The 26,889-nt window shown below is 37.0% G+C and overlaps 1 protein-coding gene across 6 annotated transcripts in view; it reads left to right on the forward strand.

Annotated features, from left to right (window-relative positions):
• Window positions 1-26,889, forward strand: part of PIK3C2G (phosphatidylinositol-4-phosphate 3-kinase catalytic subunit type 2 gamma) — a 372,544-nt gene that overhangs the window by 235,997 nt on the left and 109,658 nt on the right. For all 6 annotated transcript variants that reach the window (XM_069491534.1, XM_069491537.1, XM_069491533.1 and 3 more), the window contains 4 exons: window positions 14,588-14,768; window positions 17,364-17,471; window positions 22,002-22,094; window positions 23,564-23,693. In XM_069491534.1, coding sequence (XP_069347635.1) covers window positions 14,588-14,768; window positions 17,364-17,471; window positions 22,002-22,094; window positions 23,564-23,693 — 512 coding nt within the window. The remainder of the gene's footprint in view (window positions 1-14,587; window positions 14,769-17,363; window positions 17,472-22,001; window positions 22,095-23,563; window positions 23,694-26,889) is intronic.

Genomic DNA, 26,889 nt, shown 5'->3' on the forward strand with positions numbered 1-26,889 from the left:
TGGAATACTTTCTTTATCTCTTCACCTTGAGTCCGAATGAGTTCTTGTGGGTTAGATGTATTTCCTGGAGACCGTAGACACTTGGGTTGTATTTTTTTATCCATTCAGCCAACCTTGTCTCTTGATTGGGGAATTCAAGCCATTCACTTTTATTGAAAGAATTGATAAGTCGGATGCATTTCTGTTCATCCTGTTGAGTAGAACCCTACTGCTTTGTTTTACCTCTTGAAGCATAATTTTATATGGGCTCTGAGCTTTAGCTTTTGGGTGATTTTACACTGGTGGGTTTCCATTGTGCTGATTGATGTATAGTGCAGATCTGAATATTTCCTGCAGGGCAGGTCTGATCTTGACAAATTCCCTCAGTGTTTGCTTGTCTGAAGAAATCTTTATTTCTGTCTCATATGAGAAACTTAGTTTTGCAGGATACAAAATTCTAGGCTGGGAACTGCTCACTTTTTAAACAAAACCAGATTTTAGAGTCTGACAGCTTTTTGCACCAACATTATTGATCTTCCTCCAACAAGGTCTTAGAGTCTGTTTAGAAATAAGTACATTGATCACTTACTAGATTCTCTCTCTCTCTCTTTCTATCCTCTCTCTCCCCCCTCTCTCTTTCTCAAGCACACACATTACTTTTTTCTTACATTTGTAATTTTTCTCCCCTGAGGTGCAAGAAAATCCAATTCTAAAATGGTATGACTTGTCTGATAGAAAAGTGCTTGATGGGATAGCATTTTTTTCAAATATCTAGCTCTTAGTAAATATAATTTTGCCAACGATGGGATTTGAACAACTAAGTTCAATTAAGCAATTATTTTTACATAGTAATAATTTCCCCAATTTTTTCCCATGAGCTGAGTCCTCTAATCACAATATGATAGAGAATCACTAACATTCTCTTGGAGTGTTTCAAAATTCTCAAACATAAATTAATTTTAATCAATTTCTAATTATTGTATACATTAATAAATATATTTAAATATGAACAACACTCAAAATTTTTGGAGATTAGAGGGAATAATTGTGAAAATGTAATTTAATAGAATTCTATAATTCTAGAATTGTTAGCCAGTTAATTAGGGTTCATAGTCTAATATTTTATCCAATAAATAAAGTAAATTAAATTTGAGAAGGTAGGATTTATTGATTTAGTAGTCATTAATTCATTTATTTAACAAATATTGACTGCCTACTCTGTCACAATCAAAAACTCCATTAGGCCATCAGGATATAAAGTTATAATCCCACTCTTAAAGAATTTAAAGTCTAGTAGGAGAGAAACTGAAAAAAATTAAAACACAATTTTTAAAAACACAATGAAATAAATGTTATAAGAACAATGGATAGAGAGAAGCACTTCCTCTTTACAGAGGGGATGACACACATCTGCCGAGCCTGGAAAAATCTAAGAAAGACTTTTTAGAAAAGGTGCTAATGAAGTTGAACATTAAAGGATAAACAGATGTTGGCCTATGGAAACATCATTATAGACACAGAGGATGGGGTAATGCAAAAGTGTCATAGCCAGAGAAAGCAAAGAAGTTTCAAGTCCCTCTAAATTGTACTTTATGTTTGGGATGAAAGAACATGAGTAGAAATGAGACAAGACTGAAGACACGGGAGACACCCTCTCATTGTGTCCTCACATGGCCTTTTCTCTGTATATGTGTGCACCCTTGGTGCCTCTTCTTTTTCTTATAAGGACATCAGCCCTATTGACTTTGGTCCCCACTCTTATGACCTGATTTAATCCTAATTACCTTCTTAAAGGCCCTATTTCCAAATATAGTCACCTTAGGAGTTAAGGCTCCAGCATATGAATGGGAAGTGGTGGTTCAGTCTGTAACAAAAACATAGACTTGATGACAGGACAAACACCATTATCATCATTTTACAAATAGAGAGACTGGGATTGTTAACTGTTGAGTTGCTTGTGCAGTCATACATAGAGCATTTGAAATGGAATGTGTCTAGTACTCTTACTACATCCATGTGATATGGTGAATAGGACGATTATTCCAGCTTATAAAGTACAATCTGAACAACAACAGCACCACATGAGTCAACAGAAAATGAGCCATGTTGATTGTGGAGGCCTCATGGAACTCTGCTAAGTTTTCACTGAGTTTCCAAAAGGAGTGGAATTAAATGGTCCTACCTGACTTCAGGGGACAAGTTCTTTCATTATGACAAACAAGAATGCCCCAGAAATTTTCTCAGGACATCAAACACAGCTCCAAATCTTATGGATAATATCCCAAGGAACCTTTAATACCTTTACAGAATAAACCACACTACTTGTGACCCTGAAGAATGAAGGGAGAAGCAGCTGCCCCAGCTGTGAGTTGAAGCTGAGGTTCCAAGGAAACTAGGTATTTCAAAGCCGGCTTTCCCTTACACCTATAAACCTGTCCCTCCAGCTGTGTTCACACACATGAATTGTTCACTGCACAATAGGATGATTATCCAGCTCTCACCAGAGGGCTGTGCAAGAACAAAAAGCTGAGGGCTAAAGAGGATTTTTATTATTAGGTTGCTATTCTTATGAAACATTCATACAGCAAAGGAATTGCCTTGCTGTTAAAAAAATTTTGTTAAGGAAACTTCATGAAAAAGATGCTTACACTGCCTTTAAAATAACTATCCATGTACTTGGGGAAAAAACAGAAACATTTAAAAAAAGCACTGAGTTAGGAACTCAGTTCAGAACCATATTTTCGAAGAGTCAAGGAAAATGTAGACATTTATTGAACTAACTTAAAATTCCAAGAGTGTCGATGTGAGCATTAATTATATGTCAAGCAGAATTTATTTTATTACAGAACATGTGCTGATGTTAGAGACTTCCCATTTCTTTTCTGCCACAACTTGGAATTATTTGGAACCGCAGGCCCAATTAAGGTGGGTAGTTCAAGACATATCTGTTGTGTGTGCACAGTTTATCAGGATTCTTAGGTTCCCAAATACAACCAGTGTGTTACTTTCAATGCAGCTTCTTCTCCCCTCTACTCCCCCAGTGTCACCCACTGTCACTTGCCTAAATAAACCACAGGAGGCCAGACTCATTGAAACCTTGGTATTGGCCCAACTTTCTCAAGTGAGGAAGGGAGGGAGGAGGGGTGAGTCAGGTATATGATTTGCATCATCAAAAGAGATTCCAGCTGGGCGAGGTGGCTCACGCCTGTAATCCTAGCACTCTGGGAGGCCGAGGCGGGTGGATCGCTCAAGGTCAGCAGTTCAAGGCGGGTGGATCGCTCAAGGTCAGGAGTTCGAGACCAGCCTGAGCAAGAGCGAGACCCGTCTCTACTAAAAATAGAAAGAAATTATCTGGCCAACTAAAATATATATAGAAAAAAAAAATTAGCCAGGCATGGTGGCACATGCCTGTAGTCCCAGCTACTCGGGAGGCTGAGGCAGTTGGATCGCTTAAGCCCAGGAGTTTGAGGTTGCTGTGAGCTAGGCTGATGCCACGGCACTCATTCTAGCCAGGGCAACAAAGCAAGACTCTGTCTCAAAAAAAAAAAAAAAAAAAAAAAAAGAGAGAGAGATTCCACACGTTCTATTCTTTGTGCAGGCTGGGCAAGGGAGAGAACATATAACCTGCTTACAAATATAATATTTCACATAAAAGTATAGTTAGGTTAACAAGGTTTTCTTTAAAAATTAGAAAATATATACGTTAAAAAGAAGAAAGGAAAATATTACTGGCATTTTTTGGCAAAGTTTTGGCAGGGAGTTTGTAGGTAGCAAGACAAAATTAAATGAGGAACTTTGGAAAGAAAGAAGGCAATCCAGAGAGCTTGAGACTGCAGAGGGTTAGGAAACAGGAAGCAAGAGAGAGATTAAAGAAGAACAGGGTAGTATAGTGGGGGAAAAAGATTCCTACATTACATATTAAGTCTCAGTCAGCTGGTACCTATGTTAAGATATCACAGCACAATGATGAAGAGCAAAGACTTGGGAGCCAGACACACTTGAACTTGAATCCCCAGTTCACTGAGTGGATGACTTTGAGCAAGTTACTCAACCTCTATGAACCACAATATCCTTGTCTGTAAGATGGAAGGACTCATATTACCTGAAACTAAGATGAGAATTGCCTAACACAGCTATGCAAATTGTTTGGAAAACGCCTGACGTAGGGTAAGTGCTTGATAATTTCATTAAGTTTTAAAATTATAGAGCCCTGGAACTGGAAGGCAGCTTATGGAACCCCACAGCTCCAACATTTGATGGAGTAGGAAAGTGAAGAGGCAAAGCATGAAGTTTCTTGCCAGAGTCGATGAAAGTAGAAAAGAGCCTTCCAAACCATGTTTCAAGGGGTTTTAGAACAGAACATGGTGCTGCACAAGGAGCCCTGAGCCATGGTCCAGAACCCTTGGTTCTAGTCCATAGGTCCTTGGGCAAGTCCCTTAAACTCTCGGTTTCCTCACCTCGTAAGTGTGAGAGGTGGGAGAGATTCCCTCAAAGTATCATTCGGCTCTATGCTCACGTGATATTATTCCCCTGGAATGTAAGTGTAATTTACACTGAGGGAAATTTGTTCAACTAGACTAAGAAGGACAGAGATTAATTGGGAGCCACAACAGGAGAGAGCAGAATAAGAGGGAGTTTTTGCCAAAAGAAGAGTGACAAGAGCAGAGACTTTGTGGAGATCAGGGAAGGGGAAAACCAGACTCCATCTGTTTTGTTTTCTTTTAAGATTAATAAGCACATATGAAGAGTAGCAGTGGGGGCTCAGAGGGGTCACTACCAGCTATTCATAGCATAGTCATTAATTTAGGAAAACGATGAATAAAATAACTTACACTACAGCAGTGTGCGTTGGAATGGGAGGAGGAAGACAGAGTTTCTACTCTTAAATTGCATTATTCAGTATATTTAACATGTGAGTCTATGAGTACAAGCGAGTAGGTTGGAAGGAATTTTATGTATTTACCTGTAGGCTCCAAGGCTGACCATACCTCTCAGCAAAATGAGTGGAAAGGACTTTAATTTCTTCTTGTATTAATAGATTTGGGGAAACTTAGCTGTTCAACATAGTTTTTCCTTCCATAGCTGATCCTGAGAGTGCAACATTGCTATATAACAGTAATCTTGATTATAAGTGTTTACACAAACTGGATACCATCTAAGGTTAATTTTCATTGACAAAAATACCATTTCAGCTTGTAATTAAATATGTGACTGGTCATAACTGTTAAAGATTTTATTTAAATAACATGATAACCTACTAATTATAATAGTAAATACATGCCTATATATTCATATATCCACAATGTTAATAACCTATTTCTAAAGAAACAATTTTGATTTCTTATACACTATTCATTGCTTAGCAACGATCACCGACAAGATCATCTGGAAGAGTGAGAGGTAGAGAGGAGATGAAGAAAGGCAAACAGGCCAGGTGCAGTGACTCACACCTGTAATCCTAGCACTCTGGGAGGCCGAGGCGGGAGAATCACTTGAGTTCCGGAGTTCGAGACCAGCCTGTGCAAGAGCAAGGCCCTGTCTCTACTAAAAATAGAAAAATTAGCTGGGTATGGTGGCACACGCCTATCATCCCAGCTACTCAGGAGGCTGAGGCAGGAAAATCAATTGCTTGAGGCCAGGAGTTTGGGGTTGCTGTGAACTAGGCTGAGACTGAGGCAGTCTTGCCCCGGTAACAGAGCAAGACTCTGTTTCAAAAAAAAAAAAAGAAAGAAAGAAGAAAGGAAGGAAGGAAGGAAGGAAGGAAGGAAGGAAGGAAGGAAGGAAGGAAGGAAGAGAGAGAAAGAAAGGAAGGAAGGCAAAGAGAACCATCTCAGCATAACTCTCTTAAGAGTTTTGGGTCAAGATCATCCAGTCCCAGTTCGTATTCTGCATCTTGGGGCTTTTTCTCATGCACTCCAATCTGGGCATTTCCTGAAGCTGCATTTCTTCCTGCACTGACTCTGAGATTTTTAACTGTCTCACCTAGTTTTCTCTAAACCAGCTGAGCATGATAGGTCTCAGAAATTTTCATTATTTTTAAAATACTACCCTCATCCTTTCACTTTCTAATTAAAAGCAGGGTAGATTCTGTAGTTTCTTGATCATATCTAGACATCAAAAAACTCCTACCAGTCATGTCCAATTTAAAACTCCGTTTTCTTCTCCAATCTGACATACTTCCCCTCTCCATTCTCCAGAACCAGCCAAGCTGCAGCTTGGGAGGCTTGCACTGGGAGATGATATGGTCTATTATTTCGCTCCTCTTCTCCTCTCTCTCTAACTTCTCTTGGCTTTGGGTTGAGGAGGAAAGAGAAAAAGCAACCCCCACACTTGATGGGGTAGGCAATGCCAATGCCCTGTCCGTGAGCTCGGCTTTTCCACCAAGGCCCCCTATGGGTTCACTGTCAAAGGTGGCTACCTTGGGGTTACCACGGATGAGTTCTCGGGGCAGCCTTGTAGGACCTTCCCTCCAGGAAATCAGGCTCTGACTCGACCTCTACCTGCACAAAGGGTGGATCATATATGATTACCTTCCTTTCTTGACTTTATTGGAACCTTGAGAAACACACAGCCCACACACCCTCACTTTGCCAAACAGCTGGGGTGCAGGAGTGCAGGCTACTCCCTTGCCACCCCTTTTCTCCTTCCTGACCTTGATTTTTCACCCTGTTCACAAAAGTCCAGGGAAAATTGACAAATCCTCTTTCAGAGTAGAAATCTAACCAGGGGTGACAGTCTCCCATTCTTGCACACACCCGAATCACTCTAAATGGCTCTCTTTGAGCTTCCTTTCTCACCGGACTGCGCGAGGATAAGTGACCATAATGAAACCACTCTATTCCTCACTGGGCTGATGACTCATGACTCTCGAAAACTCCTGCCTGTGCATGTATACTAGGGCCTAAGAGGGGAACTGATGATGCGTGGTGGACCATAGCCATTTAGTTCATTTCCTAATAATCCTTGAAGAGTTATCTAACCTCCAGTTGGTTTTTCGTTTGCTTATTTTTGTCTTGGTGATGGTAGTGGTGGTGGTGGTTTTGCCACTCTTGAAATATAGGATACTGTATTAGTCCATTTGGCACTGCTATAAAGAAATGCCTAAGGCTGGGTAATTTATAAAGAAGAAAGTGTTATTTGGCTCACTGCTCTGCAGACTTCTACAAGAAGCATTGCATCATCGTCTGCTTCTGGTGAGGGCTTCAGGAAGCCTCCAATCAAAGCAGAAGGCAAAAGGAAAGCAGGCATGTCACATGGCAAAAGAAGGAGCAAGAGAGGGAGGAGCTGATGCCAGGCTCTTTTAAACAACCAGCTCTTGTGTGAACTAATAAAGTGAGAACTACATTCATTACTGCAGGGAGGGAACCAAGCCATTCATGAGGGTTCCACCTCCATGACCCAAACACCTCCCACCAGCCCCCACATTCCACACTGGGGATCAAATTTCAACATGAGGTTTGGAGGAGCCAAATATCCAAACCACATCAGATACCTGTTTTCTCTTTTCTTCAATCTTAGGTCTTGGTAGCCAACTCCAGGGCAACAAGGGAAAGTGCCACTCGACTTGCTGATGCAGATGCTTCCTCATGCAAAGCCATTGGCCCCCTACTCAGTCCGTTCAGTCTTCAGCTATTGCGATTAAGGCAGAGCTCTTAGCTTCCCAGAGCGGCTACATGTACTGCCTCCCTCACTGCCCTCAGCCATCGGCCCTTTGTGCAGCCCTGCATTATGTGCGCCCTAAAACCTCTCACTATCACCCTATTGCACTTATTAGTACAACATTTTTACTCACAGAGAGTCTCCTATCAGATGCCCAAACACTCAGCTGGCCAAAGCAACAGATGGTAGATAGGCCTATTCACACTTTTAAATGAGTCAAAAAGTATGTTGGTAGTAATAAAATAGCAATAAAATTTCAGCAGTATAACAGAATATACATGTCCAAATGAGCTGGATCAAATCATTTTGAAATACTCTTTGGGACTTTTTATGATCCATAAAAGAAAGCCATTTTTATTGCTTTTATAGTTTTTTGATCTGACATAGTATACTCAAACTGATCACTCATCTAATTTACCAGACTTGGCTCCAGATGACTTTTGTTTATTTTCAGTAATTAGGTTTGCCCCCAAGTATCCTCAGGGCTACCACTAAAGATGTTTAAAAAATATGCTCTAGATTCTAAAGGCACTTCAAACAATCAAGTGAAAACACAAACAAAGAAAACAAGAAAAGAAAGCATACAAAATTTGGCATATTCATTAGTTTTTACCATAGCAACAAACAGCCCCACAGTTTCAGTGGCTTGCAGCAACAAAGATTTATTTGTCACTCATGTAGCACTCGGGCTGGAGACTTGCCGTCACTCTGCTTAGCTCCACTGGACTCTGCCCATCAATGCTCACCTCTGCCCCACATTGTCTTCTCCTTCCAAGACCAAAGGAACAGCCCCCTATGGGGACATGCTGTTCTCATGGCAAAAAGTGGAGGCCAAACCAAGCTAAACCCAAACAAAATCATGATAGCCCATTTAAAGTGTCACTGCAGACATGGGTATATGTTGCATTCAGCCATATTCTGTTGACCATAGCAAATCACATGGCCAACCTGACAAGGGTTGCAAAACTGTATTCTGCCTACAGGAAGGCACTAGAAATCACATGACAAACAGTGTGGATTGGGAACGACAATCAAATCCACCACACAGTGTAGGCACAGTGGGAACATCTTAAGTATGAATGTATAACATTAGCCACTTAGAAGTAAAATAAAGTTGCTAATGCCAGAGAAAAATGCTGCTTATTTATCAGTCACACTATTGAAATCTTAAAATTTGTGATTCTATATTAAATATTAGATTTCAGCCTTTACCTGTCCCAAGGTTCTAAATGCATTTGAAAGAGACATTCTAGACTCTATGTGTGCTCACTAGAAACTGGTCTGTTGATCTACACACCTCGGCCCAAATAAAGTAGCAAGAAATACAGGAGGAAATGGGAAGGGGATGTCCTGGAGTGATCTGAAATCACTCGTCTTCATTATGTAGCTTGGCTGGTTTCTGTTACTGGATGTTGTTTCCCTTCTTGACCCACAGGAGATAAACAAGTGGGTAAAAATCAAGGCACCTGCTAAGATGTAGAATATCGTGCTGTTGAGAACTAAAATCAAGACCTAGACAGAAGGACGTTATGAGACAAAGAGGGCTGGGATGGTGTGATTACTCCGTTCTGTCCTGCTGGTAGACTGATGGAATGTGACCTGTCTGTACTCTTCCTGTGGCTCTAGCAAGTTACTCACCATGTGACCAGAAGAAACTACATGCAAGAAAAAAAATGTTAGAAAAGCTCTAATTCCAAGGAAAATCTCCAATTCATGCTAGCTGGAGTTTTTGACAATCCTAGGAATCTCTGAGTCCACCACAGTTCATTTAATTGAGGCAAATACCTTCATGACATCCTATAACAAATATGCTCAGTCCCCTGAATTTCCTTCCCTCTTGCTTTCTGCCTATCATACTTAACGCTGTCAATATCTTCTTTAATCATCTAGATGTTCTGCATTTGCCCTCATTTTGATGTTGGCATAACTTGAAGTCTGTAAGGCATTAAGGCATGTGTACAAAAAATACCAAATTGGATCACAGCCGGATCTTGCAGACATTAGGATAAACAGGTCTCCGGCATTTTGAGATTTACCTCACAATTTATGTACTATCACGTTGACTGCATTTTAAAAACTTGGTCTTTTAATAGCAAGTCTTACTTGATACTTCTTAGTCCCTGGACTTTAACTTTTTATTTTTAAATGTTTTATTTGACATGAACAATACTGCTTCTCTCAGGGTACAACATCTTCTGAAAAAGATTGCTGTAATGCTGAAAAAGAGTGGTCAGCTGTTTTCTGCAATCTCATAAACAGAGGCAGTGAGTAAAAACTACAGCATGAGGGATTTACCACTTCCTTGTAGTGAAGGTCATTGATAACAGAGCTGAGTAACTCTCCACCCCAAACTGTGTATACTCCAACTCTCTCTGCAGCTGTTTAAAATTGAGGGCCATGTTAATTTCTCTTGCCATTTAAAGTGTGTCTAAGGATACAGGAATAGAATAATTAACCTCTCTTGGTCTTCTCCAACACTATGATTTCAATTTTGCAATGTGTAAAACCAGACTCTTTGTTCGTTGAGTAAAAAGTCATAGAGCTTGAACCAGATCTCACCAGGAGAACATGGAATCCTTGGCAGGGATGCAGGCTTTGAATAAGATATTTTTCAAGGTAAATAATCACAACAGAATACACTGAGTTTTCTTAGCATTTATGTTTTTTTAAGGACATGGTCACATATTCTCTCTGTGAATCTTTCCTGCTCTGTTTTATTTTGAGCAGGGAATCAAACTGAGTTTTTCCTTCTTGAACCCCAAGAGAAGTAAATACATTGCTATGAGAGAAGAAAATTCATTTCTAATGGAAGAAGAAATAAGAGTACTATGAATACAAATTAACTGTACAATTCTGACAGTCTCTATGACCAATCCTAAACTATATTTTTCTTTAATTATTTTAATAAAAAGTTGTTAACTTCACTTGTGCAGAATAACTTTTCTTTTTATCACGTATTTAGCAGTTGGGTGGTTATAGAGTTATATTTATATACTAGAACAGGTTAAAAATACTTTAAAAAACAAGTAACCCAATATTCAAAGCATATAAAAATGCTAACATACATTGATTTTGGATATGGAAATACTCTATCTCCCTATTTCATTAAAACTCAAGTAGATTATAAAATGGTACATTACCACTGTGCTCAGAGTACTGTGGGAATCTGAGAGGTATACAATTCTGCACAAACGATCTTGAAGTTTTGCATGTGCATGCTTGCATTTGCAGCTTTGCATTCACATGCATGCAACATGCATCTTCTTAGGTCTCCAAATAATGAATGATGTGATTCATTTATTACTTGTTTGACATTTCAAAATCTCATCACAGGGATGAATAGAAAAACTTTTCATTGCCTACTTTTCTTCCCAGGTGGAAAATAACCAGATATCAACAGAGTATATTTTTCCTGTGATACAGCTTTAACCCCTTGAGATTTTTGTATATGTGTATATATGTGAATGTGTGTGTGTGTTATTTTAAATGCTTTCCAGAAGTACATTAGAACTATCATTACACACAAAGTTTGTATGTCCTTTGGGAAAGTAAAAGAGGTGCTAGAAGATAAGTTAGCTTCATCCAGTGACAAAGGAGCAGGCTCTCACCTTAAAAAAATACAGACTCATTCAAGTATTTTTTTAACTTAAATGCATAGAAGCAGAAAACATCGAAAAAAATAATGTGTTTATTAGAATTTTTGTAACATGATACGTATTGGATGAAGATGCAAAATTAGGCATGCAGACTAAAACTTACATATTTTTTTGCTGCTACACCAAAAAAACTTTTTTTTAGTATCCCATTCTCATAATTTTCTATAATTCCTTGAAAGCTAATTATTTTTCAGAGGAGGAGAAAACTAAAGAGTTTTAGTTTTAGAGTCAAAGAATCAATCAGAGAGAGGTTAAGACTAAAAGGAATTAGCTTTTTTAATTCCATTTCAGTGTTTGCAGCAGTCCCCAAACTTTTTGGCACTAGGGACCAGTTTCATGGAAGACAATTTTTCCACAGACCGAGGGGCGGGGTGGGGGGGTGTCATGGATGGTGGTGGAATGGTGTAGAGCTCAGATGGTGATATGCAACCTGTTTCGTAACAGGCCATGGACCAGTACTGGGGTTCTACCCAGGGGTTGGGGACCACACTTTTAGGGCATAATAGAAAGTAAAGTTATAGCATATTGGAACTGGTTTCAAAGCAATAGAAATAGTCATATGACAGACAGAGTAATCAAATATGTCTCATGCTCCATTGTCTTGCAAAGTATTCATACTTTTTTTTAGTTTTTTTTAAATTTCAGAATATTACAAGAGTACAAATGTTTAGGTTACATATATTGCCTTTGCACCACCCAAGTCATTAGACTCTATATAGAACTCAGGAAAATCAGCAAGAAAATATCAAACAACCCCATTAAGTGGGCAAAGGACATGAACAGAAACTTTTCAAAAGAAGATAGACATGTGGCCAAGAAACATATGAAAAAGTATTCTTATTTCGTCATGCTCTACACCTCCCTGTCAAACAGAGAAAGAAGTTGACTCTGAGGAAAGAAATCACAGAGGATACAAACAAATGGGAAAACATATCATGCTCATGGGAAGACAGAAGCAACATTGTTAAAATGTCCATACTACCCAAAGTGATTTACAGATTCATGAAATCCCCATCAAATTACCAAATTCATACTTCACAGATCTAGAAAAAATAAATCTATGCTTCATTGGAACCAGAAAAAGCCTGAATAGCCAAAGCTATCTTAAGCAAAAAGAAGAAATCTGGAGGCATCACATTACCAGATTTCAAACTATACTTACAAGGCTATAGTAATCAAAACAGCATGGTATTGGTACAAAAATAGACACATAGACCAATGGAACAGAGCAAAGAACCCAGATATACAACCATCTGCTTACAGCTAACTGATCTTTGACAAAGCAGACAATAATGTACACTGGGAAAAAGAAGCCCTAGTCAATAAATGGTGCTGGGAAAATTGGATAGCTACATGTAGAAGAATGAAATAGGACCCCTACCTCTCATCACTCACAAAAATTAATTCAAGATGGATAAAAGACTTAGATCTAAGACATGAAACCATGAGAATTCTAGAGGTAAAGGCAGAAAAACTCTTCTAGATATCAGCCTAGGCAAAGAATTTATGACTAAGACTCTAATGACAACTATGGCAGAAACAAAAATAAACAAATGGGATTTTATTAAACTAAAAAGCTTCTGTACAGCTAAGGAAACAATCAACAGAGCAAATAGACAACCTACAGAATGGGAGAAAATATTTGTAAACTACACATCCAATAATGGGCTTATAACCAGAATTTATAAAGAACTCAATCAAATAAGCAAGAAAAAAACCAAACAGTCCTATTAAAAAGTGAGCAAAAGACATGAACAGAAGCTTCTCAAAAGAAGAAAGACAAATGGCCAATAAACATATGAAAAAATGCTCAATGTCACTAAATCATCAGGGAAATGCAAATTAAAACCAAAATGAGACATAACCTTACCCCAGTCAGAATGGCTTTTATTAAAAAGTCCAAAAACAATAAATTCTGGCATGGATGCAGAGAGAGAGCAACACTTATACTCTGTTGGTGGAACTGCAAATTAGTACAACCTCTATGGAAAACAGTATGGAGATTCCTCAAAGTGCTAAAAGTAGACATACCATTTAATCCAGCAAACCCACTATTAGGTATTTACCCAAAGGAAAAGAAGACTTTTCATCAAAAAGATATTTGCACTAGAATGTTTATTGCAGCACAATTCACAAATGCAAAGTGCCCATCAATTCATGAGTGGATTAATAAAATGTGGTATATGTATACCATGGAGTACTACTGAGCCACAAGAAAATATGAATTAATACCTTTTGCAACAATCTGGATGGAACTGGAGACCATTTTGCTAGGTGAAGTATCTCAAGAATAGAAAAAACAAACACCACATGTACTCACTGTTAACCTGGAACTGACTGATAAGCACACATGTGCACAGAGGGAAGTAAAACTCAGTGGAAATCAATGGGGAATAGAGAAGAGGGGAGGGAGAAAAAAACCTACTGAATGGGTACTATGAACACTATTTGGATGATGGGCACACCTATAGGCAGGACTCAAGCATTACAAAAGCAATCCATGTAACTTAAAACATTTGTATCCCCTGAATATTTTGAAATAATAAAAAAAGAAGTTGACTTGGGGAGCCTTCAAGATATTGATGAACTAATATTTTGTGCTAAGTACTTTCAAATGCATTAGCTCATTTTATGTTCTATACAGCTCTTTAGAATCAGAGTCATTACCTTATTTTACAGATAAAGAAATCTCAGCCTGGTTAAGAATTATAATTTGTAAGCTTTAGAGCTGAGATTTGAGTCCAAAAATGCCTGAAAACAAACAAACAAACAAAAAACCCATGCTTTTGCCTTTACAGTATCTTTCTCCAGGTAATCAATGGGAAGTACAGACTTGACTTTTTCTTCGTGGGTATGTGGCATTGTGGGGACATTATCATTTGAAGAAAAGAATAAAAAGGTGGGCTCAATGGTTGAGTCACAATATAGTATAGTCACTTATAAGAACTATTTCTAAAATCCTTTGTCCATATTTTAATAAGAAGTCAAAAGTATATTCTTGAGATAAGTGTCTGTTGCAGAATTAAGAAGACTGAAAGAAGAAAAAATGCACTGTGAATTGAAATGAGGAGAGGCAGGTCTCTTATTGATTCTTCACTCTTGGAATCTCAATAGCTATCAGATGGAACTTGATGACTGTCAACAAATAAACAACACTTTCTCCCATTCTAGGCTATTAAATTGCCCAAAGCCACCAAATACAGATTAGTCTGAAATGCACTTGTTGTTCTTACTGGAGGTGGTTACAAAAATCAGCTTTAGATACAAGAATTCTTTTTCTCTTTTTCCTTCAGGCTGCTAGCGGATGCACAGAATGAAGCTTACTTTAAAAGCTGGTATCAGAAGTTGCTAGCTGCTCTCCAATTCTGTGCAGGAAAAGCCTTGAGTGATGAGTTTTCCAAAGAGAGGAAACTTATCAAAATTCTGGGAGATATTGGGGAAAAAGTCAAGTCTTCCAGTGACCATCAAAGACAGGTTTGTTGAGAAACTAATCTTCAGGTAGTAAAGTTTTTTCAACTTTGGTTTAAATTAAGTTTTAATTTCATTACTTAGAAAGCAAATTCCTTGACTACTTTATGGCACTTAAATCAATTACTTCAGTCAAGTTTTTTTTTTTTTTTCATGTACTATCTTAAAGTTAATGATAATGTCTGTCATAGGACATGGATGTTTTGATCTAAATAGCCATGTAGCACACAGAGGAACCTGACAAGAGGAGAACAACTTAAAGGTAGTTGGACTGAAAAAGCCTAATGAAGAAATTCCCTCAAAATGGTGGCACGATTCAGATTCATGGGAGAAGTATATGAGGAGATTTTTTAGGGCACCTTGTCCACAGCACAAAATCCAGGTCTAGATTTTCCTAAACTGCCCTAACCAAAGTCACATTTTCAAAGACTTTTTTTTTTTTTTTTTTTTGCCACAGCAAATAAAATGAATTAAATGAAATGAATCAAAGGTGGTATGGATGGTAATACTTTTTATACTAAGATCTATGGATGATAGTCAAAATATTGTACCTCCTTGTCACTGATCATAGTAAATAGACCTGGCTATTCTTTTTCTTGATCTAATGGAAGAACATTTGCTCTTTTTAATTCTCTGAATGACTAGCTCCCTTTACTGATATAGACTGTTAAGTAGGTTCTCTTAAGTCCAACATTCTAGATGTGGGGAGATAGTGGACATCCATTCATTGTATTAAGAATATTATTTAATAACAATTGAGTGCCTACTACAGATCAGGAGATAAGGATAGAAAGATGACTAAAACATAAATTTTGTGCTCAAGGGAACTCATAGTTTCTCTCCACTCACTGTCTAAAATCAATAAGAGTTTTTAATAAAATGTTATGAAAATAGTAATAGGCAAAGTGTCCCATAACTCTTTCTCAGCCCAGGATTTTTCTTGCTTGAAGTCACTTCATTTAATAGGAATGCCAGAAGCTATGTTACTTCACCAACCTAGGAGTAAATGGAAAATGAAAACATAAATATGGAATTTATTTTTAAGTGGGAGATGTATAAACTCTGGATATATGGAGGAGCCTTAAGATATATAACATGATGGACGATACAACAAAAATCTACAATTTCTCCATATTACAGCAAGCTCATTCATTATTTTCTAATGGTAGACAAAAAGTTGATAGCAAGTAAAATAAATTGGTTTAAAATTTACAGAAGTTTGTGTATAGGTTTGGTTTTTATCTCCTATGTTTCAAAATCCTTCACATATTTAAGAGGCACACTATGGTTAAATTATTCCAGTGCCTTTTTTTTTTTTTTTTTTATCATAGGCATCAAGTTCCAGAGTGATACTGACTTTATTCACTCAAGTACATATATTTCTCTTGTCTTCATTGGATGCTTTTGTGATAACATTTCTTCACATTAAAACAGGATGAGAAAGGGCAAGAGGTAGGAAAGGCATTCATAATTTCTCACAGTTAAAAAATAATGACAATTTCTCACATCGTAAGTTACTGATAGCTATTTTTTTCTGCTTAATAAAAAGCACTAATTAAACCAAACTATATGACGTGGAGAAGAGGTTTTAGTTAAACAAAGGAAGTAGAGATTCCCTCCATGATATTCAGTGGGAACACCCACGAGGCAAAGAAGGCAGCCAACACAGCGCTACGATAGAACTTTGCCTCATTTCCACCTTGCTCTTCTGGATACTAGGAGCAATGGATCCTGTTATTTCCCAGTGAGCCAGGAGTCAGAGCTAAGACACTCCTGAGACCTAATTAAACATTATCCATATGATATCCTCATCTTAAGCATTGGGCTTCAAAAGTTTTCAAAAATGGGCTAAAAGGAGCTTTGTTTGTTTTGTGACGAACTGTAATTGTTGCCTATCTATTTTTGTCCGAGGATGCATAATTCTAAAGGTGGTGTTTGTGGAGTGTGGAAGGGAGTAAATATCAGAAATACACTCATTGACATCTAGTAAACTATTTGTTCATGTATATTATTGTTTCTGACAGCATTATGTAATTGCTGGATTTTGTCATTATTGTTACTAATGTATATGCATCTTATATAACATACACTACATATAATATATTATCTTAATAATTAATTATAAGTACAATGGTATATATTATATAAGTTGATTATAATTGTTTTATAATATAATCATATATAATTATATAACTATGTAATATACATGAATACTGTTAAGTGTAAATCTCAAGAGTTATAAACTAAGCTTTTGGAAAATTATCAGAAAAGGATCATGTTAACAATTAAAGCAGGGTTACAAATTGGTGGGCTGTGGGTCAAGTTCAACCCATCATGTTTTATTTGGTTTATGTTTTTAGCTGAATTTGAGTTCCTTTCAAAAGGGCATGTGCTCTTTAGTTCCCTACTTCTTCAACACTCCCCACTGTCTTCAGCTTCCTGCCTGCTCACCCAGGACTATATCATCTGCCTGAAAAGTCAGCCAAGTGTGCAACCCCTGAATTAAAGAGTTTATTTAATCAATAGAAGAAAATTATAACTAGAAGGAAAAGTCTAGTTCTTTACACTTTCTTAAATGCTTTTTCTAATGATTTTTCACAGGAGGTGCTGAAGAAAGAGATTGGCAGACTAGAAGAATTCTTTCAAGATGGAAATACTTGTCACCTTCCTCTGAACCCTGCCCTATGTATAAAAGGGATTGACCATGATGTAAGTCAACTTATTCAGTGGGTAAATTGAGTATGTATGTTTTGTATTGTTTAGTTCACTGTATATTTTTGAAATAGCAAAAAGAATTCATAAACTGACATTGACATTACTATAAGGAAAAAGTAATTGAATCTCATCCACACTGCATTCTCCCTTGGATGCATTATCACCAGCTGGGATCACATTGGCCTTGTCATATATTAATAGTTTTTTCATTTGGAAACAATCTATCCATCAGTACGGTGAAAAAAAACAATAAAAGTACTTATCCCTGGATTGATTTCTTGACTTATTCAAAATGATGGATTTGGTGACCCCATGCAGGCTGGGTATAATTTCATGCTTTATTTAGATTATGTGCATCACCATGCCTAGTACATGGATATTAATCATTGGCTACAACTTCCTCATTTTGATTCAATTTAAAATTCATTTGATGCTAATATGTCAGTGTGTCATATAATGCATTTTGTGATTCTATTCAGGTCTGGAAAGCCCTTCCTGGCATTGTCAGACTCACAACTTCCTAAGCCTTTTCTTCCGAATCCTCTGTCACATGGTACCTCCTCAGTCACCCTTCTCTGACTTAGAATCATTCGGTCTCCTTTGTTCCTGATAAGCTTTATTATCCTCCTTCTCAAAAGCCCAAGAGTAGAAAGGTACTAATAGAGAAAATGATTGATAAGGGAGATTTAAAAGTCAAGCTATCATGCATGCACAATAAATGGTACTTAATTGAAGTCATAAGACAGTCAAAAAAATAACCCAAAAATTAGAAGAAAAAATCATACATTGTTAATATGAACATAAAATGTTTTGCTAAAAACTTGATACCATCATCTTCTTCACTTTGCTGCTATCAAGATATCCTACAAACTTTCCTGATATACTTCATAAACGTATTTTGAAAAATAACAAAATAAGCTATTAAATTCCATAAACTGAGATATATCTGGGCTAAAATCCAAATCATTATTAATTTTCAAAAAATTATACAACTTTTTAATCATTAGTAGTATTCATTGACTAATGCTGAACTTATATAGTAACTCATTATTTCAAAGACATAGTATCTTAAGGTAGAAAGAATAACAGAGATTACTGAGTCCAGGTGTTGGTTTTTTGCTTTTACTTTCTTGGTTTGTTGTTTTTAAGGCATAGAGTGATTTTTTTTCCATTAATATTATGTATGAGTTTGGCTTGTGTGGGCCCTGGGGGTGTGTGGATGAGCCAGCTGGGCCAGGGGTTGGCTGCCCAGCAGTCACCAACCCTAGCACTAAGGCTGGGACCTCACTCCTTTCCTGCAGCACCCTGTAGCCAGCAGCACTTTCCCTGTAAAGCTGCTCCAAATAGAGCCTCCTCCTATCTAGACCCATTTGCTCTAATCCTGCGGTCCCCAACCCCCAGGCCATGGACTGGTACCGGTTCTGTGGCCTGTTAGGCCCAGATCACACAGCAGGAGGTGAGTGGCAGGTGCACGAGCAAAGTTTTGTGTGTATTTACAGCCGCTCCCCATCACTCAAATCACTGCCAGAGCTCCACCTCCTGTCATATCAGCAGTGGCATTAGATTGTCATAGGAGCATGAATGCTACTGCTACCGTAAACTGCACATGCAGGGGATCTAGGTTGTGCACTTGAATCATCCCGAAACCATCCCCCCACCTCTGTCCAAGGAAAAATTGTCTTCCACGAAACCAATCCCTGGTGCTAAAAAGGTTGGGAACCGCTGCTCTAACCAGCTGTGTCTGGCACTGGGCTGGGTACCTGCAGGTACAGCAATGACAGGACAGACATGTCCAGGTGACACTTTCTTGGGGAACATTTTAATCTGTCCTCCAGCCCTGCTGAACAGTGAGGTGAGAAAACTTAACAGTTGAAATGAGTGTGGGAAAGCTCTCTGTTCCAACATAAACCTGATTAATTATCAATCTACGCTGGGGAGAAGCCTTATGAGTGTAATTAATATGGCAAGGCCTTCCTGCAAAGTAAATGACTTATATGACATCAGAGCTTCCACATGGGGGAACATATGTTAATAAAAAGCATATAAATGTGGGAGTTTGGAAAAATCCTCAATCAGAACTCTTAATTTGTTGACTATGAGCAAATTCATACCAGACAAAAACCTTTTGAATGCAAGGTGGCAAGGCATTGAGTCTGAGTAAATGTCTTACTCTATGCCAGAGACTTCACACAGGCAAAAAAAAAAAAAAAAACCCTATAAATGTGATAAGCATGGAAAATCCACAATCAAAACTCACACCTCATTATACACTAGAGAATTCACACTGGTGAGAAACTCTAGGAATATAATGAGTGTAGGAGGGTCATCAGTTATAGTGCCAGCCTTATGATATATCAGAGAACATGTTCTAGGGAGAAACCTTATAAATGAAATGATTGTGGGAAAGCCATTAGATGGTTGTGTGTGCCATTATAGCGCACGGCTTATAATGCACCAGAGAATTCACACTGGAGAGAAGCCCTGTGAATGGAGAGAGGTTGGGAAAGCTTTCAATCAGCATTCTATCACCATCAGTCAACTTGGCTGGGGAGAAGCACTCGGAACTGGCTCAGCCTGTTTCTTAAAGTGTGGAGCTCAAAGGCAGAGAGCACAGGTCTTAGGTTTGGGTTAAGCTGCTTTATTAAGAAGAAGCCCCAACCTTGTCCCCACTGTCAACCACTAATCACAAAGGATCATTCTCTATTTCCCTCTGGGTCACTAAGGGATGGATCAGGTGGGATAGTAGAGATAAGTTAATGCAATCCTTCTCCACTACTGGGAAAATGAGGACCAGACATTTCATTTACTTATAGGTTTCTTTTAAAACTATTTTTAGATTTGTGTCATTAATGTGTGCTTCTCAAGGACAGAGGTCATATCTTCCTTTCAGTATTCCAGCTTTTCTTATCTTCTTTCCTGCCTTCTAGTTTTTCTGTCTCACCATTTACATAAAATCATTCCCCAAGCCTCTGATTAATTCCCCTTGTCTCTTGGCTATGGCCATCCCAACCCACTTTATAACTTCTGCTCTAATCTAGTATTTCATCACTTGCTTTCCCTACCTAGAAAGCCCTTTATCTGCCTATTTGCCAACCTATATCCTTCACAATCTTCAACATCCAGTTCATTTCTGAAAGATTTTCTTCTTCAATTATGCCTTCATTCAACTGTGGCAAATTGCCTTGTGAATTATTTTTAACTTGATTTATATGTATATACTTTCAATCAACTTTTTGTAAGCTTTTTGAGTGTATATGGTGCTTCCTTTTGTTAGCATATAGATAATAGCTTGTGCATACTATTTGTTGAATATATAACACTTTTGATATGACTCAAAAACATATTGCTTGTGAAAACCAAGATATGAAACAATAGAAGTAGAATATCCACAGGTGATTCTTGCAGCAGAATTTTATTGCTTAACAAGCAACTTCACCCATAAAATTATAAAAGTCCAATTGATTCGGTAACCAAGGGTTTGTCTTTAGTTAAGGATTAGGTTAGATTTGTTTTGATAGGTCAGTTAAGACATAGATCCTTTCCTCTCAGCTTCTGTCAATTTCAGATTTCTCAGAGATAACGACGTTCCAACTGATCCTTCATCATATATTGATGCCATATTTTACCAAGTTGATAAACTGAAAGCATCAAGTCCTTTTCTTTTCTTTGGTATTGATTTGACTTTTCACTGTCGACATGAACTCTTTAATAGCCTAAATACATATGGCCTTTCAATCCTCAAACAATTAAAAGGAAAATAAACAACAAGGAAAGTGGAGTGGGAAGTAATCAATATTATGTAGCTGAAGATAGAAATGCAAAGTATGATTGAAAGAAATGAGAAGATGAAATATATGTTGTACTGTTATTTGTAAAGACAAAAAATGTGCATTAACAAAAAGGGAAAGCAAAATGTATTAATTTTTCAAAGCACATGAGTGTCAGGCACTGTAAAAGCCATTTTATATCCATTAGCTCATATATCTATCAGAAAATGAGCAGAGTAAGGGTTGTCACCTCCATTTTACAGTGGGATACAGACATGTTAATTAACTTGCCCAAGGTCCCACAGCTTTTAAGCTGTACAGCCCAGATTTGATCACAGGTCTTTCTTAACTCTCTAAATATGCTGCAAGGAAGAAATAATTGAAAGGAAATAACTTTTTTTTTAAAATAGCAATTTTAACTTTTACCTATGAACCAACTACCGTAAGCATGACACTTACATACTGCTCAGTTTATTTAAACCGTGAACATATCACTATCATTCAGTGAGCAAAAAAATATAGTTAAAGATTTACAATCTGCCAAAAAGCTGAGAACAGTTTTGAAGTAAAGACTTTGGTTGATAGACTAAAGTTTTTAAAAAATAAATACGTGTCTTTGTTCCAAAGTGTAAAAATTATTCATGTGTTATATTTGCTCATATAGCAAATGCTGCAAGGGGCTATGATTTCAGAAAAAAGGTTTTGTTTTGTCTTTTTTTTTTTTTTGCTTTATTTTGCTATTTTTCTCTTTCTACAGGCATGTTCATATTTCACATCTAATGCTTTGCCACTGAAGATTACTTTCATCAATGCTAATCCAATGGGCAAAAACATCAGCATTATTTTTAAGGTACAAGTAGCCCTTCTAAAACACTAAATTGATTCCATAGACAGAACTATTGATTTATTACTCACAAAAAGAAATTATTGTTTTCCTTTGGCAGCAACACGCAGATTTTCCAGTTATTTCAGATTCTGCTTTTTTGCAGAATTGTAGTCCATGCCAAACTATGATTGGCAATAAATCAAACATTACTGGCTCAAATCCAGGGAACCGTCAGTGTAAAACTTAAGAGATTATGTTTCAAAAATAAAATTATACAGTCACTTTTAAATAGCATAGAAAGTAGAATGTGTGGTGAGCCCCTAGGAGGAGAGTGTTCTTTTGGTCTGGATACTGAATTAGGATAAAATTAACTGGAATTCAAATGACATAAATTAATTTAATAAAATTCTAACCTATAAGAACTTGCTCATTTTAGTAATTTGAATTACTTTCTTCTTTTTAGTAAAAAATATGAGCCATTTCCGCCTTCATCATGAATCCCCTGGGAAAAAATAGAGGAAAAGCAGTAACAGGGTTCTAGACAGGTAGGAAAGAGGGACCAAAAAGGGAGCTGCAAGTAAAAAGTGAGAATTCACCATTTATCCAGTTAATTTACTCAATTCTCTAGCCAAGCCACACAACAAGGTCTCAGAATGAGTTTTTGGTGAATTCTACCTCCTGGAGGTAGAATTCTATCCTACCTAGAGGATAATTACTGCACCTATACTTTTCCTTTGACCTGTGTAACCTCAAGGATTAGTGGTCCCATGACATCGTATTTTTGATGAAGAAAAAAAAAACAAAAACAAAATCTCACCCTGGCAGAATTTTCTGTGCATCATTTAGAAAGCATTTTCAAAACCAATTACTTATTTGTTTAAAAGCATAGAACTATCTTCACCCTTTGGACATATTCCATTTCCTTCACCTATGCTAGAAAATCACCCCTTTATTATTTCTTATTATCAAAAATTGTTTCCTCTGAAAATTTTCTAGCTTACCTTGATAATAAGAGAAATCACTGATTTAAAGTCTGACAAATCGTATGTATGCAATTTACACTCCTAGTCAAGAAGTTCTTGATATTCTAACTGCATATCAGTGCATAAATTTATGGCATACCAAATAATGTTTCACTTAGAGAGAAGGTGAGTTTGCAATTTAGGTAAACATTCGTCCAGCCTCTCTTCACTAGACTTTGAATGTAAGAAATCGCACATGGATAACAAACTGAAAATGATTATCAAGGAACAACATTCCGAACAGTGCTTCTCATTTGATGGTGGAAGCTTCTGTAATCATTTAAAGGGAAGTTCTCCGTGTTTGGATTTTCTATCAGAAACACAAGGTACATTTAGTGCTAATAAAACAATCGAAACCACTCTAAGTCAGGCTAGAAATGTGTCCAAGAAAAGAAATGACATATACCATATTTGAATGCTTTTAATGGAATTCAAGGAGAAACCCAGAGTCTATAATTTTGTTTTTAACAGGCCGGAGATGATCTTCGTCAGGATATGCTTGTTCTGCAGATTATTCAAGTGATGGACAACATTTGGCTGCGGGAGGGCTTGGATATGCAAATGATCATTTATAGATGTCTCTCCACAGGAAAAGACCAAGGTCAGTATAGATTAGAAAGTGGGTTGGCTTACATTATTTATCTCAATCATTCACTGGCAATTTGCCACAGAACTTTCCACAGCTTTCATTTCAGGCTATAAATTTAAAAATCCAAAGAACTATCAACATTCATATTTTTAAAAAATAATTATTTTCAAAAAGTATAAGCCAACATAATTTATATAAAACATTATATGCTTATACATATTAAATAGGACTTTCACAATCAAAATGTTAACTGTGATGTTCTTTAGTGTTTCTTAAACAGTTAGTCACATTAAAAACAGTCATTTTTTTCTCATTTTCTAAGCTAATAATAGAAAAGCCCACTTATTTTTTAAAAAGTACAATTGTTACCTATTAACACAAAATTTACACATTGTCAAGTGCATAAAGGAGTTCTGGAAATTCTAAACACATTATAAAATCTTCATTGAACTTCTAAAAGACTTTTGAATGGATATAATATCAACAAAGATGGCCAAATGTAAATATTCAACATATGTCAACATTTCTTTTCCTTTATAAAAGCCAAGAAATTAATATGGAAATATAATTATACACATTTTCAGTTAAAATAATATTGAAGTCCCTCAAATTATTACTGAAACATCAGAGATAAAAGTTGTACTTAATTATAATAAAGCTAAATTGAAGAAACAACAATTCCTAAGACAATGTCTTTTTTATGTCTGGTCATTGCCACTTAGAATTCTATGAAGTTAATTGGTATGAATTACAGCAGGTACATGTGCATCAACAAAAAGATGAAATCATAGAACTCAAAAAGGGACCTAGACCATGTAGTCAATTTTGTTTTAATTCAAGCAGAGCTCCAATTTAAACCTATTATCACAGAAGAACTGGCACTGCCTGTTATCTCAGTTTCCTGAGGTCCTACCAGCAGGCTCAATACACCAGTGTGACTTCAGATTTTAGATGCTAAGCATGGAAGCACCTCCTGTTAACTTGCAACTTGATACCTCAGAATGACTCCACTGCAAGTCATGCTACCCGTTTATTTTGATTCTGATAATAGGGCTGCTTCCGTGCCAAGTATCCCAACCCAAACACTTTCTAAACCTATAGTTCCTAAAAGTCTTTTATTATCTCTACCATGAGATTGTTATTTCTTGCATTTACCCTCCCTTTTCTCACACAAGTGACCTAATTTTTTCATATCCTAACATGCCAAAAAGGTAAGAGTAAAGCTAAATGATCCTAGCTGAGCTTTTGATGTTACATGGATCATCTTTTGAATAAATTACTGACTCCAATGGAATTATTTAATTCCATCTGGTCATTTCTGTCTATAATCATAGAATGTAACCAAAGCTAAATCTTTTTAAGTTAATAAAATGACTATTATACTTGCCCCAAGTTGCAGATGTCATAAGACGAAGAAGTTATTTTTCCCCTCTATCGACCAACAACCTTCTACATTTATAGGTTTTCAGAGGGCATTATACTGACAAAATACTTCTTCAAGAAAAATAGAGATCATTAAAACAAATGTCATTTTTAGAAGATTAGGTTGCATTTTTAATCAGGTTCCAAGGCTTATTGAATACCTACTGCTCTCAAGAAATGTCACAAAGTGAGATGGGGAATGCATACTAAAATCAGCTCAGCAGAGTTGCTGTCCTTGAGAAAAGTTTACTCCAGTCATGAAGTTTACATGACTGTATCGACATGATTGTTGATTGTGATTCTCATGCCTACTTTGTTTGCCATGTCTTAGGAGTTCCAGAAGAAATTATCAGGGCAAATAAAAATTCTTTAGGATATATTTTATCACTGGTTCTCCAACTTTGATTGGCATAAAAAATTAGGGAAATTGGGGCAATAGATACAACCAACCCAAGCCACGTACTAAATCAGACTCCCCACTGGAGGGGAAAGGGCTCAAGTAATGGTGATTGTAAAAAGCTGCTTTGGTGTTTCTTTTGTACCTCTCTCTGAAAGCCACTGCCTTCCATGACACCATCTTGAAAAAGTTTATCCCTAAGAGCCTTGCTACTTTAAAGTGTGAACTACAGACCTGCAACATTGACATCACCTGGGAGCTTGTTAGAAATGCAGAATCTCAGGCCTCACCCCAGCCCTACTAAATCAGAACCTCCACTTTAACAAGATCTCCAAATGATGTTTATGTGCCTTAGAATTTGAGAAACACTGCATTAAAGGACTGTAAGGATGGCACCACACTTATTAGTCAATGTGCACAGCATTCTGTTAGAAGTATTTAAAAGGTGTATGATATACACTAGCTTAAAATGTATGAAATGTAATTTATGATTTTAACTAATAGGCAGAATTTAGCCACCATGATTGTTATGTTAATAAATTAGGTGCAAGTTTTTCTGGATAGTTCAGCAATGCAATGCTTGTGACCAGTGGCTTGGGATTTAGCAAAGATTAACTCCCTGAAGGCAAACGTAGTCTGAAAAGTAACTAACACTGCAGCACAGTATCTAAAAAAGTGCAATAATTTAAGTCCTAATTTAGGGCATGGCCCAAGGGGAGCTAGCACTGAAACACCCAGGAACCAGGTAGAAGGTTATTTTCCTGTAGCAAATATTAAATAGAGGCACTGGCAAAAATGAAGAGGGAAATTACAGGATTAGAAAGAAGAATGACCTATTGACACTAAACGTAATGTTTTAGATCTGCCATCTTGCTTAATGCATATGAGAAAACTTGGGCAAGAGACAAATACTTGTGGGAGAGGAGAAAAAAATGTCATGATATTAAGGGTAGTACCAGGACTTGTCTCAGGCATTAAGTTTCTTTTGGGTCTAGAAATGTATATGCCCAGTGATCACAATTGGACTATTGGATAGTAAGAGAGATTAAGACTTCAAACCAGCTGCCACTGGCCAAATTCATCACAGAGAAGTGTTTTGTTTATCATCACCATGATCTGCTTGCTTGTTGTTGTTTAATTTGAATGCTTTTAAGGTAAACCATGAAATAGTCAATTTAAAAAACTCAACCCTCTCTCTATTCATATGTTTATGTTATTATATATTTTTGTCTCTGGTCCCTATGTTCACTTGGGTTTGTAACTTGCAATTGTTAAGATTGTGAAAATCAGAAACTCTAGACTTTAATTTCTTTTAATGATTGCATTTACAGTATTGTGCATTACAGGTTGTTTTGTGGATATTATTCCTGAGAGAGTTTAAGTACTGGA

Source organism: Eulemur rufifrons, chromosome 16 (genome assembly GCF_041146395.1).
Source record: "Eulemur rufifrons isolate Redbay chromosome 16, OSU_ERuf_1, whole genome shotgun sequence".
Lineage (NCBI taxonomy): Eukaryota > Metazoa > Chordata > Mammalia > Primates > Lemuridae > Eulemur > Eulemur rufifrons.